This window comes from Tinamus guttatus, unplaced genomic scaffold, assembly GCF_059628265.1.
Source record: "Tinamus guttatus ecotype Peru unplaced genomic scaffold, ASM5962826v1 Tinamus_guttatus_pri_ptg000051l, whole genome shotgun sequence".
Classification (NCBI taxonomy): Eukaryota; Metazoa; Chordata; class Aves; order Tinamiformes; family Tinamidae; genus Tinamus; species Tinamus guttatus.
This window is the reverse complement of record NW_028288585.1, coordinates 1098742-1112787: the sequence shown is the minus strand read 5'-3', so window position 1 is coordinate 1112787 and position 14046 is coordinate 1098742. Positions and strand designations below refer to the sequence as shown.

Here is a 14046-nt window from a genome sequence, read left to right as displayed (position 1 = left end):
AGTAGCTGAGCCCTGAGACGCACGTGTTGTGTGAGATGTGCAACTCCTGTGGACAGTGCAGCCCCAGTGCTATGGGCACTGCGGGGCATGAGCCCCTTGCTAGGGCTTGGGAAGAAACAGCAGCAGAGTGTGGTGCAGCTGGCGTGTGATCCCCTCCTGGAGTCCATCCTGCTGTAGTTTAAAGCAGGAAAGGGCTTGATGCTACTCCCTTCAACCTGCTCCTTTCCATAATCTTGCGTTGAGCTTTCATGCGTGGGAAAGGGTAGCAGTTCTGTTTCAGTTATACTCGGGGATCAGCCAAGACTGGAGCTGCATTTACATAATAAGCATTCCTGCACTTGGGAACAGCAACGCACCAGTTGCCGGTGCAGGAGAACAGACCGTAGGTAAGAGCAGAAGGTGTCACATAAAAGTGCACCTATTCCAGGCTGTTTACTTGCAGGGCATGTGAGAGAAGGCAGCCAGTGCGTGCATGAGGCGGGCAGGCCAGGAAGTTCGAGCCAGTATCTTGTGTGATTCCAAGCTCTTTCTGCAGCCAGACATGGAATTTGGCGGGAGGAAGGACAGGGAATTCAGGCGGGGGCTGGCAGGCTGCCCGTGTATAGCTGGACAGCAGAGGTGGTGAAGGGAGCTTCAGTGAATGTAGCTGCTGGATATGTACCCTGGTGAGGAAGGGAACTTTTCCTTCTTGTTGTTGCTTTATGGCAAGCAGGTTCTGTTGTAAGCTGGACTTGCAAACAAATCTTGTCGTATTTCTTAGGGTTTTTTTTGTCATGGTTAACTGCAGAGAAATCCACAGGAGGGGAAAATTTCTATTGCAGACTGAAGACTTTGCACAGCAGATTCTTCATGTAACCTCTCTGCTGTGCCTGGCTCCATGGTGGGGGTCTTGCTATACACCTCAATAGAGTAGCATAGATTTTTTTTTTATCAGTGATATTTAAGACTTAGATATCAATTTACCATTTTAAGACTTTCCTTATTATTCCTCCAATTTGTTTTCATTTATACACAGGAAAGTCCATTTTAAATTGTTTTAAAAAAATACACTTGGAGAGAGGAAGCCTGTCAGCTGTTCCTTGTTACTTCCTTGCAAGGGAAAACCCGGAGTCAAGACCAGCTCCAGAAGCTTTCCTGTTGATACACGATGCATTGACCAGGGGCACCCTGCGCGTCTGCCTTTGGTGGCCAGGCCTGCGGCTGGCGGGTGACTCGCAGCCCCCGAGCAGGAGCTGCTCTCTGGCTTCTCCAGGTCCATCGTGATCCTGTTCCCCCTGCTCGGCGGGTCCGGATGCTTTCCAGTCCTTTCATTTTGTGATGGGATTGCAGTATGCATTACAAGATTTCCTATGCTGGTATATGTTTGATGGAAGCAAAAGGCTATTCATCTTGAGGATAAACTGAATTCTTTTTCCTGTCTGTGTCCAGCATCTCTATCCAGCTCTCACACTTAAAGTACATATTTTTAATATTCCTTATTGAAAACCCTTACACAAGAAATTTCTGATGTTTGGCATGACACACTACTCGAGTATGTTCTGTAAATTGTAGCTGTGACTACTTCTAAATCCTTGCTTATTTGTATTTAAACTTTAAGTAGTTATCAAGTGAGCCTGCTGAGTTAGTAGTACTTAATTCTGCACCTTACTCATGTAACTAAATGCTCATTTATGTCACTAATTTCCCATTCGTGTCACTAAAATCCCATTCCCATTCTAGCAAAGGCCGCATACAACCCCTGGAACAGGGATGCAGGAGCTATATGTTTCTTTAAAGCTTTTTAAAATTTATTTTGGATTTTTTTTTAATTATTAAAATACAGGCTTAGTAAGCCAGTTAGAAGAAATTCTAATGCATTTATAGAAATCTGTTTGAGTTGCAGCTTTTTGTTGCCTTTGCTTATAACAGCGTTTTGCTGTGTTGTTAAAATGTCACCTCTGAAGAGCATAGGCAGACTGTGCTTGCAGGTCTCCCAGTCTTGGCCGGGGGAGGCAGAGTGAGGGAGTTTGACCCACTTTTGAGACATGTCAAAGCTAACGTGGGGTGCAGGGGTGACACGCCAGCTTGCGTTGGGCTATTTATACCTTTTAATCAGAAATTAATTCTGTGGATCAAAGGGTAGGTGGATAGTCCCATGTCAGTACTCTCAAAAGGCTAAAGTTCAGCGCCTTCGAAGGGTGTTTTATTTTTCAGTAAAGATTTCCAGCCGTGGTTCTTGCGTAGTTCCCTCGGCCTTGAGGCCTGTGTGCCTTGAGCTGACTGCCGCAAATCCCTCGCTGCGGCTTCTTGCGAGCGCTGTGGAGCGCGCGGTCCTGTGGGCTCCCCGCGCCGTGGGCGAGCGGGGCCGGCCGGGCGGCAGAGCGGGAGCGCCGCTCCCCGCGGCTCCGGGCGGCTGATCCCTGCGCCGCGAGATGGAGCCCGCCGCCCGGCCAACGGGCCGCCGCAGACGGCCCAACGCGGCATCGGCAGCGCGTTGCAGTGGCTGAACCGTGCTCCGTCCTCAGACGGCAAAGAGTTTGGGGAAGGAAGAACTGCAGAATTGTGGCCTCGCAGATACCAAAAAGATTCTGGCTCAAGATAAGTTTGCTGCAGACTCCCGAGGTGCATATCCACGAGAGAGCTTTGTGTGTGACAAAACTACTGCCTTTCCTTGGGGAATGACTACTTAGTAACTGCAAGGGTGCAAAGCCGAGACTAACTTCAGCTGTCTCTGTAATACAAACCTTAATTAAATTTAAAGCTTTGACAAACTGTTTTCATTTTTTTTTTAATGTCCAACTTCATTGTCCCCAAGCTGTGTTTATGCACATGGTCCAGAGAGTTCACCGTGACATGCAGAGGTGAAAAATAGTCACCCTTTCTGCCATATCCTATTGCTGCTGTTTCCTTTTGCCTCATTTTACTCTGCCATTTTCAACTTTCTTTTTAATAACTTGTTTGTGTGGGAAGTACTGCTGCACCTGCCCTAGAGTTTTCCTATAACCTGTAGCCTGTGATCCTTCTGCCTACTTTGTTACTCAGCTAGGAGCTGTGTATTTAGAAGATGAGGGTGTTTAAAGCAGTTAAAGAATTTTTATACAGACTAATTCAGAGGGGATTTAAAGCATTGTTTCATACTGTATTGACTGCTTGGATGTATGCATGAGTTTTATGTAATTGACTTGAAGCTGTTTATTGCTTAGACCTTAAACAGTTAAAATCTGTTCTTGAGATGTTACCAGTTCTTTGGCAGCTGTAGATACTTTGCAAATAGAGAAAATATTTATTTTGTTCAATAACTATAACAATGTGAAAGCTTTACCATGACTGGAAAAATTCCTTTCAGTTTATTTTTTAAATTTGTGTATCTAGAAATCCTGAAACTTTAACATTCCTGGAAACGATGAGTCTTGCAGCTTTGCGCTGCTGTTCTAGAAGCCTCCATGTCCTCTGAGAGAAAGGACTTCTTAAATACCCTACATGTGTGTCAACCAGTGCTGTGTTTCCACATATCTGATGGAATCCTGGTTCCTGCTCTCTTGACTTAGGATTCTTGACTATAAAACTGACACTGGAATGGGAAATATTACTTGCTGTTCTCCATATAACCCATAAATTAATCTTGATTCTTGAATATTGTGGGAAGCTATATCACTGAAGGAAACAAATACATGCTTCCTCTTATTTCTCTAAAAAGCTCATGCTTTCTGTTTTCATTTCCAATCAAAACTTAATCACTGTTTGCTTTTTAAGAAGATACCTGATTTACAGCTGCAAAATAACACCAAATATGCATAAAATCCCATGTTTTTCCTAGTATTAGTTGCTCATCTAAATGGCTACTCAAATGGTTTACTGGTTCAGATCATCCTATGGAAAGCTGCCAAGTGTTCCCAAGAATGTGGGAGATCTCATCCTGACGGGTTTTCTCTTAGGCAGCACCCGCCTTCGCAGCTCTCCGTGCGTGTTTCACCGCTGACCGTACTGCAGTTGCGGGGTAGGAATTCAGAGGCAAGCGGAGCTCTGATCAGCAGACAAACAATAGTGAGAAACGGAAGGAGTTTAGAGGACCGAGAGCTCCTGCCTTGGAGGGACCAGTCTGCCCTCAGGTCACCCGCGGTGTCCGTAGGGCGAGCGGGGGGTCCCAGCGCCTCGCGGGGCTTCTGGAGCGCACTGGAACGGACTAACAGCCACGGGGCCTTGCTCTGCTCTGAAAAGGACCTTCTTCCTTATGGTAGCTTCAGTAAAAGATGAATGAGGCTGTGAAAAAAGAGAAAAAAGGCAGCTGAACTGCTGTCTGCCCGCACATGAAGTGACGGAAGAAGCGGAGACAAGTCTGTTTTTGCAGCGTGCGGCGCTGACGCGGTGCAGCGAGCGGCCTGCCAAGGGCACCTCGGCTTGGGCGCCTGGCGGCACTGCAGAAAGCTCCTCCCGCAGGAGGCTTGTGCCCAGGTGACTGCTGAGAGGAGAAAAGCACTAGTGGGCTAAAAGTTATGCCAAAATGCTTCGTACTGGCTGATTGCTTGCACTGTGTACTACAGCTTCTGATAGAAAAGGTAGCTTTACCCCTGACATGAGGGTGTTTTAAGTAATTCTGATGAAGGCTCTTTTACATTTTAATGTTTCACGGAAGCCAAATATGTCTGTTAGATACGCTAGCTTGTTCTTCTAAATGTTGCTGAAAAACTATGTCTCTTTAGAGCTGAGCATGAGAAACCCGTGAGTACTTCACTAGGTGCAAAATCTGTACGCAAATAAATTCGTACATAAATAAAGACCCTGACTTCATGCAGAATTGGGCTCAGTGGCTTCTTAAATTGGTTACTGTGTTCAACTTACCTGACCTGGGAGGGTTTGCAGGCTAAATTAAAGTTAATCCTAAAGTAAATACTTGTGATGAACAGAAGTTGTTCCTAGTTTGCACATTAGCTGAGTGGTCCTCTTTAGTCGTAGGCTGGTTTATTAGGTATTCAGGCAGGGGTTTGTGCCTGCACAGGAAAAATATTATTCTGTAACTTCTTTTGCCTACCGGCTTTCTGTAGCTGTAATTGACTTGTATGAATTAATGCATTTTTTTTCTTTAAAGTGTTTAATATTGCACACTGTCATTAACCTGAAATAACTAGAGAGATTGCTTGTAAACATTATTTTTGTCTGGCCTCAGGTTTATCAGTGTTACTCTCCTGCTTAATTTGCTTCTTTATTGCTTAAGTGTATTTAATTTCCCTAAGTTATTTCAGGACTAAGTGCAAATTAATGAAATTTGGGCTCCTGAGAAAATAAGGAACTCTTCCTTTCCAGAAGAGTAACAACTAGTTCACAAGTGATGTTAAGATCCTTGTTTTTATTAACAGGGAGTTTTAAGTCAAAATACTAAATTACAAAGTAAAGTGTCCCTTCTCATTTCTTAAGGCAGACTTAAATATGGTATAGGAGAAAACTATAGACAACACATAGATACTACAGAAGTTCTTCGGCCCTATAGTAACCTGACTGAAACGGGCTTCCCTCTTTCAAGGCTGCATCCTTGCATTTATAGGATGGGGAAAAGCTGGACAAGCTTTCAGGCAAGCCATATCTTGCCTTCCCTTTTAGCTCCTTTTAGCTCCTGAGCTACCTGGGCTGTAGTAAGCAGTTGTGTAGGCTGAGGACCTTGATCTTCAGTGCTTGAGTGTTGGCCTTAAGCTGAATTCTTCTCTCTTGGGTTGTTCTGCTTTAGCTGAAAGGCTGCTGTGTTCAGACAAGCGGCCCAAAAAGCTCCTGCCTTGAGCACTAAAACTTAAAATACTGGGAATAGGAAAATGGGATCTTTCTCCACTATAGATCTGCAAAAAATAAAAACAAGACAAATATTCTGGCTTTTGTGTGGGGGGAAAAAAAGGTCATCGAGATGGGGCCAGCCTTTGCTTAAGACATGCGTGGCAAACAGCTCTGCTGCTAGGGCTTACCTGACTCCTACCTGTTTTTGTTGCTGTTTGTTTGTTTGTTTTGCTTTTGTTTTTCTCCATAGAAGTGCAGTTTCTGAAATAATGTATTAACTTTCAGCAAGGGGCTGTTAGAGTTCTAGTTCTCCGAAAACCAGTTTTACAAGGCTAGCACTTGTTTCTAAAACTGCCAATTGTCTTCATTTTGCTCTGAAAGGTCAAGCAGTGGATGTTCGGAGTGGGGGCTTTGAGATGATGAACAAGAGAAGTAGCAAAAGGTCTCCCCAGATTAGAGCCAGTGTTTCTCCTGGTAAGGGAAAGGCTCCTTCTGAAATGCTACTACTCTTGGAATAGCATTCAAAGGAAGAGAGTCCACTTTCTCTTACTGCTCATTATTCAAATAAAATTCCTATTTGAACTTCAAAACACAGCAATATGAGAAGCTGGAAGGTCTAACTGCATGTCTAAAACTCTTTAAATGTGACCTAAAAACCTAGTCTTAGTTTCTTTCTAGTGCTTTAGATGAACAAAATTTACACCTAGGAGTTATTCTAAGGATTGTTAGTGTCAGTAAGGAGGCAGAAATTATTTTCAGGGCCCCAGAAAAGTGTTTGTATGATATTTTAGCTCTTTCTTGCTATTGCATTGGTAGATTAGATCTGCATCTATCACATGGGGGGAAAACAGTTGCTCAAATAATTTCCCATCTCTTCAGCATGCTTCGCTGCTGCTGATGTTAATTAATTATTTACAGCTCCATGTCTTAACTGCTTACTGTCTGCAATAGATAGACTTTGGAACAGTGCGTTTAACTTTGGTGGTGCTCAGAGCTGGAGTAAAACAGCATAAGGAAGGACGTTTCGCAGGAGGCCTCACGGTAACTTCGCGTCATTCGCGGAGTGTCGCCGTGGGGGCCGGGGGCCACCGTTCTCGGGCCCCGTGTCGCCAGGGGCACCGCTGAGGAGCAGCCGCAGGGCTCCCAGGTCCCTCCGAGGCTGCAGACAGAATTCCCGGGGCTGTGAGCGGCAGTTCAGGCTGTGTTTTGGGAATCGGGAGTACGGAAAATACTCCTGTTTTGTTGCAGCCATAATCCTGGCTGTTTTAATGAGTTTGCTTTACAGATTCCTGTAGAAGTCCTTCCTAAGGACCTGGCTGCTACTGTTGTGATGTCTGTGTGTGCATAAGTCTAAAGGATTTGTTAGGTTAATATAAGATTGCACAGCATTTAATTTCAAGGTATGTGCAGATGTATGTCTTGTGAAGCTATTAACTGCAGAGAAAGAGGTAACTTCTACTGGGTTCTGCTGCCGTTTGCGTCTCATACGGAGACATAAGGATTAGTAAAAAAACAAGACCTTGTTGCTGCTAGTAACCTAACTCTTTAAAGTCTTATTGGGCTTCCTAGCTTAACCTAACTAACTCAAATATTTTGTGATGTTAGTGAGAAATAGAAACCAAAAATAAAATTGCTGACTATGGAGATTGTTAGCAGTGATTTGCTCACTTAGAAAAATATGTGAGTTCATATTTACAACTGTGTGTTCCTGCTTATTAATATAATTCCTGCATATTAATATAATTATATAAATAAAAAAAATCCCAGTACATGGAATTTTGAAAATATAACCCATTTACTTCTGCATTCCCTTTAGGTCCAAGATGGGCCTCTTGGAACACCGGTGTTTTTATTTGCATCAGATGTGCTGGAATACATCGAAATCTTGGAGTCCATATATCAAGGGTCAAATCTGTCAACTTGGATCAGTGGACACCAGAGCAAATACAGGTAAAATATCTTAAAATATGTTTTCAAATTGCAGGGATGTGCTCAGCAATCTGTCTTGGCCAAGGTAGTCAGAGAAAAACGTCTGCTTCTAATTGCTTGATAATTGGAAAGAATAAAATGAAACTTTAAAACTCAAAAAAGAAAAAAAAAGGGTTTGGGGTTAATTGCTTTAAATTGATTTGATCAACTTCTGGAGATGTTAACTAACTTACTCATTTTGCATTTTGGGTGTTCCTCATATCTTAATGATTAACCTGGCCATGCAGTTTTAATAGTCATATGGTATATGTAGTTGAGTAATTATTTAAAAACAGTAGCAGCTTTAATGGCAATATTTTTAAGCACTTTATAGTGCTAACAACCTCATTATTACTATTTCAGTTACAAATGGCTACATCTGAGGTGTTCTTGCTGAACTCATGGGCATGTAATGCATGCAAATTTTCTGCTCTGTTTTATGTTGGGACACTGTCAGGAGCCAGGGAGCATCATGTGAGCTGTCACCTTGTCGGTGTATTTTCTTTGTGCCCCTGTTCCAGTCCAAAATAACAGAAGTTTCATTTTTGTGTTGTGATTACCTGCGAATAATATCTTTTCCTGATGACTGAAGAGTCTTGAGCCATGGAGGAAATGCTGTTACTGTAGTGGATTTATAGATGGTATTTATAGTGTTTGACTAATACGGATTTGATACCCTTTTCTCATCTTGCAAGCTGCATGACAAAATCCATATAGATTTGATGTGCACAATGTATATCTCCAAAATGGAGGGACCAAGAATTTCAGAAGGTAACTCCTACTGGAAGTGAACAGCCCAGTGCACCTTATTACAGGAAAAATATGATGTTTAAGAGCAAGTAATTTGATAACTGATATAGTGAAAATGAAATGTCGAAACATCTGGCTTCTACCTCCCACGGCAGATTAAAGTGAGCAGTATTTGGTGAAGGGTGCCTTAGCACGCAGGCAGTGGCACGATATCAAAGGCACGTGTAATATTCAGCAAGAAACGTGTGACGTGGTGTGTTGGACTCTGGTAAGCCAACAGATCTAGGAGACTGTAAATGTTTGGCTTTCAGACTTCAGCGTAGTCCAAGAATCTCTCTGTGGATGCCAGCACCTTGGAGCAGTGCAAAGATGAGGCTTTGTAACCTGCTGTGGTAATCTTGCTGTCTCGCTTCCGTCAGATTTAGTCACGGGCAGACCGGAAGCCTTCTGATGTGAAAATATATTTAATAGTTCTGTGTGTGAGTCTATAAAACTAGTAAAAAGCTGCTAGAGCACCAGCTTCAGAAGCCTTGTGGCGCCAGCTGGGAGGTTGCTCTGCTTGTCGAGCTGTACACGAGGTGGCTCTGCAAGTCCTTCTGTAGGACAGGGCTAAGGGACCTCCTGCTCGGGCACGTGTGTGATCCCTGGTGGGATTCAGGGCAGGTCTGCTCAGGAACTGTCCTAGGGCATGGCCAGAGCCAACAGTTCAGCCATGCACCACAGGGTCGCCTACCTCCTCCTGCTGCTTTTTGGCCTCTGAAGTCTATTTAAACCGTGTAGTACTTTTTCAATAGAAGCTTCAAGAGGCTGAAGTAGCTGAACAAAGTGGTGACAATGCAGACTTTACGTGGGGAGCCTGGGGCTGGTTCCCGTGTTAAGAGCTCTGGTTCAATAGAGTAACTTTCTGATAAATGTGACGGCTGCTACGTAGAGGTGGAGATTTGAGTTAACCCGTCACTGCTTGAAGAATCAGTTTCCTTGTTCTGAGGGGAGCAGAGCAGGAGCTGATCCTGATTCAAGTTCCCCCGGTTTACTGAGGCTTATGTGAGCTGCAGCTCTTTAATATTACTACCAAATGCCAGGGATCCTGTGAAAGGACTCGTATGTGTGAGAATGCCCCAACTTAAATGTTTTGTAGTAGATCATTTCTAGTAGGGGAAAGTAAGGAGGAGTGCACCCATCTGTCCGTTTTGGTGTGTCAGCCGCTGAGTTTTCCAGGGCTGCTCCAGCCTGAAGCCTGCTCCTTGCTTTCGGCCACATCCTCTTGACATCAGTCAATCTGGAATTTTGGGTGCACTGGGGCCTTGTGTCTCCATGAAGTCATGTCCTGAATACAGTGAAAGCTCTTTGCTCTGCGGCTGGTCCTGTGTGTTGTTGTTTTCAGCATCAATACTGCTTAGGGGTCATCTTTACTTTGTTTTTGTAATACCCAGAAGTTGCCTTATAGTCAGAAGTTGCTCTTGGTCAGAGGAGTCCTCCTAAGCTGTATGGCAGCTCTAGATGTTGACGTGATTTCACATAGCAGCTGCCCTACATTTCTCAGTTGGAATAATGATCAGGGCTCCTGTCTTGGACTTGTTAGAGTGTACCTTGACGGAGGACATGTCATCTTTGTCCCAGAAGAAGGAAGATGTTCATGGCATCTTCTTCATAATTTAGGGATGCTGCTTAGGCTGCTGCTCAGGAGTGGAACAATTCTTTGGCATTGGTGTGTTTGAGCTTCAGGTGGTCAGGAACATGTGCAGGGATTTTCCTTCTTATATTTTGAGAATTGGGAGCAGCAGAATTGTTCACCAGTACAGAAAGCAGGTAGGAACGTGGTCTTTTCTGCTCTCTTTGAAACTGTTGAAGCTCTGGATGTGAGTCAATGCTGAGATGCAATTTGTGAGCAGATGAGAGAGGCTGAAACGAGACCAGTTTTTCGCATTCCTCCTGCTCTTGTGCTTATGAGATTTAGTATGTTCTCCATAACCCCTGATACTCAAAAGGCCTTTCTTTAAGTATCTGCAGACGCTATTCCTCTTGCAATCTGCACAGCTCTTCCTACCAAGAGATCTTGGAGTTGTGCCACCTCCATCCAAGATCTCACCTGACAAGCCCATGTGAACCCGGAGGTTTGTTGTGTCCGCACCAAGGTTGGAGCAGAAGCTTCCGGCAGTGCTGGGCAGCATCGTGGGGCGCCCCGGGCAGTGCTTCCCCTCGGAGCCGAGCTGCTGCCGGGAGCACTCCCGCGCACACGGATTTAACACGCCCTCCAGTGACTGAGGGCAGCTTCAGCTGGCCGGGAGGGTGACTTTGCGTGCAGTTTTCCTGCACGTGCAGGGGTATTTTCAAAGAAAGATTCTTTTGGTGGAGGTGTATTTGAGAGTACCTGGTATTTCGTTTATCTTGCGCTCCTTTCCCTCGAATCATGCAGGGTGACTCTGGGTGGAGAAACGGTACTGAATGTGCTCGCTAGCCCCATGACTCGCTCTAAGGAGCATGTGATTTTTGTTTGGCTTCACTTCATGAGATTGAGCAGATTGTAGGCAGCCTTAGTATACTCGCAGACACCTAACATATTATTTATACCTTTTTAATAATCTAGGTACCTTACTTGAACTTGTAGAACTTAAGGTATGGTATATTAGTATGAAACTTCAGGGAGAAATCATCAGTTGTAGCTTATGTGCTAATATATAGAATTAGTTTGAGAAGTAGCAGCTCTTAAATACTATAATTCCAGGGCATCCAAATTCTTTAACACCTTGTGTCGTTTAAGCACATTTCTGGTATTCTGACTCTCTCAGCATTTAAAATACTGATGGTCATGAACTAACTGCTTTTTTTTTTTTTTTTTTTCCCCTATCTTTCCTTAGTGCATGCAGGAAATGGGAAATACCAAGGCCAGATTGCTCTATGAAGCTAATCTACCGGAGAACTTTCGAAGACCTCAAACAGATCAGTATCCTTTTTCAGTGTAGTTCTCATATTTAACTGACTTTGATGTAATTTAAATGTTATGAATGTTTCAAGAAACTGCTGTATTTGGCAAATCATATTATTAATGGTTTCACTGATACAGTTATGTGAGTCCTGGGAAATAACAGTAGAAGTTGGAAATGATTCAGAAAAGTTGTAAATGACTTCAGCTGTAACAAATATACTTCATAATGAGATTTTTGCAAACCCCATTTATTTTTACTATCAAAAGAGATGACTTCATAAATTCGATATGTGTAGGAATTTGGAGTGATAGCAGAGAACCCTTGAATATTCTGTCTTTATCTTGAATAACTGCCAGCTCGAGTTAGAAGCATTTGAACAGGAAATAATGAGCTGAATGTTAGCATAAAATCGGCATTTGGGCCTTATTCAAGTGAAGTAGGGATTTCTGCCTCTTGATGTTGCGTATTCTGTAGTTCCTGGGTGTTAGGTATGCGTGCTCTATGAGCTGTGCGAGCACAGATGATTAGCATGGAGTGTCTACGTAAACCTAAGATGCCTGGTAGCTGTCGTTTGTGCTGGAGTTTGTGCAATCATTGCCTTGTACCTGGAAAGGGAGGGCTGGAGGACAAACTGTCCTCCGCTGATGAAGGGCTTTCCTCAGGAATTACCTCTTCCATGCGTACTCAATCCTGCGAGTCATACATAATGACATTAATTTAGATATGTATTAGCCCCTGAGTCAGTGACTGTGCTCTGCTGGTGACATTTGGTTCGTGTAATTCTGCTGGACTCTTAACTGCAGGTAGGTGTTTGACTCTCACAGTGGAGAGAGCTGCATCTTTCCCTGGTTCTCAAGGTGGTAGAGCCTATAGAGCCTATAAACTGGCTTAGTCACAACGGGATCTAAACTGTCTCCTTCCATATGCAAAAGTGATCCTGGCTCACCTATTTATTGGATAATGTGCTTGGTATGTTACATGTAGGAGATCTTTAGAAATGCCAGGCCATTCCTTATGAAAGGCACTTGAGCAAAACAGTTACGTTTTTTGCTATTTTGATAGCTTTGAATTCAAAAAAAGATAGGCATAAGAACAGGAGTAACAGAGCTGCATTATTTAGGCTATCATATATAACTTTATTGTAAGCATGTTGGGAAGTTGATCTTTAAGCTGCATATTCTGTACTTGCTGTGGTTAATTTGCATTTACTGTTAATAGTGCAGGAGAAGCAACAAGGCTTTACTTGAAGCTTTTGGTGCCAGATAAGACCAAAAGTCTTGTAAGTTCTCTTACTCAGTAGATCTTATGAATAACTGAGATAATCAACACTTTTGCTGCTTCAGGCTTATTTTAGACTTCCAAAACAATCCTGGTTTTGATACTGTACACCTTCAGATAATTATATAAGCTCTTGAATAGTTCTGTATTTCTAAATGGTAGCTTGATATATTCCTTATGCTTAATGTGTTCTCTTACTACAGGTAGTGCCAGATGGCAGGATGCCAGCATTTTCTGCTTTGATTTTCAATTCTCCCTCAACTTTGGCGGCTGCTTAGCTAGCGGTGTCAGTGACACGCTGCTGTCATACAGGCTGTTTTGCCTTTTCCTTTTTGCTTGACCTCAGTTTGGGTCGATGTACAAACACTGTGTCTCTAAGCCGTTCTGATAGCGAAAACTGTCAATATTCTGCATATCCTTCTGGATGAGCTATGAAAACATATAGCTGTGTAGTGATAGCTGTGCATACTGTCCTATATTAATGTTTAATTTCCTGTAGCATTATAATAACGATATTTCTGCTTTTTAGGTAGTAGAATAGAGGCAGAGGATCCTCTGCGGGACCTGCCAGCAATCTCCTTAAGGTCTCCTACCTCACTTCTGCTTCTTAATCACAAGAGTGACCTTTCTGGCATTTCTCATTCTTCCATTGCACTTGGCAAGGTGCTCTGGCCTAAAAGCTACCTTTGAGGGCTATCTTGGTGGGCTTGTGTGTCAGCATTAGCTTTCTGAGCCGTGCTTTCTGATTTTCACTCTGTTAGTTTCCTTCTTTTCTTTGAGCTCTGCTTCTGGAATACATAGTTTCCAGAGGGTTTTCCAGATTCCAGGGTAGCCCTGTTTCTTGCAGCAGAGGCTTCAGCCCTACATAAGCCCAGCTGGTAAGCACATGCATTCTTAGGTCTTGCTTGAAGGCTCTTGGGTCCTGCTCTTGGTACTTCAGCTGCCTAAGAGTTAATCGCCATCACGGTATGGGTTGTTGCAGTGATTATTTTCCCATGTAGGGGACTTGTGCTTGTCATTCATTCCTTCTGTTTTTTTTCTGTTTTATTTTTTCTAAGCTCAAAATGGATGAGTTGTGTAAGTAAGATAGGTCATATCTCATGTAACAGTTGCATAAACTTATTTGAAGCCAAATGTGATTGCTGAGGATACAATTTGATGTGCAGAGTCAAAGACCTGAGAGTCCCCTGAGCTCAGTGTTAATCTTAAGAGCTAGTATGTGGAAATAAGGTATCCTTCCCTTAATTGAACAAAATTGATATGGGAGTTAGAGTTACAAAGAATCTGAGCTTCCACGGTTGCAATTTTGCTTTTTGGGCAGATAATCTTATTGCAGAACAAATTAGTTTGAAAAATTATTTTACAGATACTAGAGAAACAGCCT

At 43.3% G+C, this 14046-nt stretch overlaps 2 protein-coding genes across 2 annotated transcripts in view; one reads left to right on the top strand and one right to left on the bottom strand.

Moving 5' to 3' along the window:
* The window catches only part of ASRGL1 (asparaginase and isoaspartyl peptidase 1), a 449509-nt gene that overhangs the window by 136666 nt on the left and 298797 nt on the right, over positions 1 to 14046 (bottom strand). The window lies entirely within an intron of this gene.
* SMAP1 (small ArfGAP 1) overlaps positions 1 to 14046 on the top strand; it is a 79372-nt gene that overhangs the window by 12040 nt on the left and 53286 nt on the right. The window contains exons 2-3 of the mRNA XM_088539851.1: positions 7556 to 7689; positions 11316 to 11401. Coding sequence (XP_088395977.1) covers positions 7556 to 7689; positions 11316 to 11401 — 220 coding nt within the window. The remainder of the gene's footprint in view (positions 1 to 7555; positions 7690 to 11315; positions 11402 to 14046) is intronic.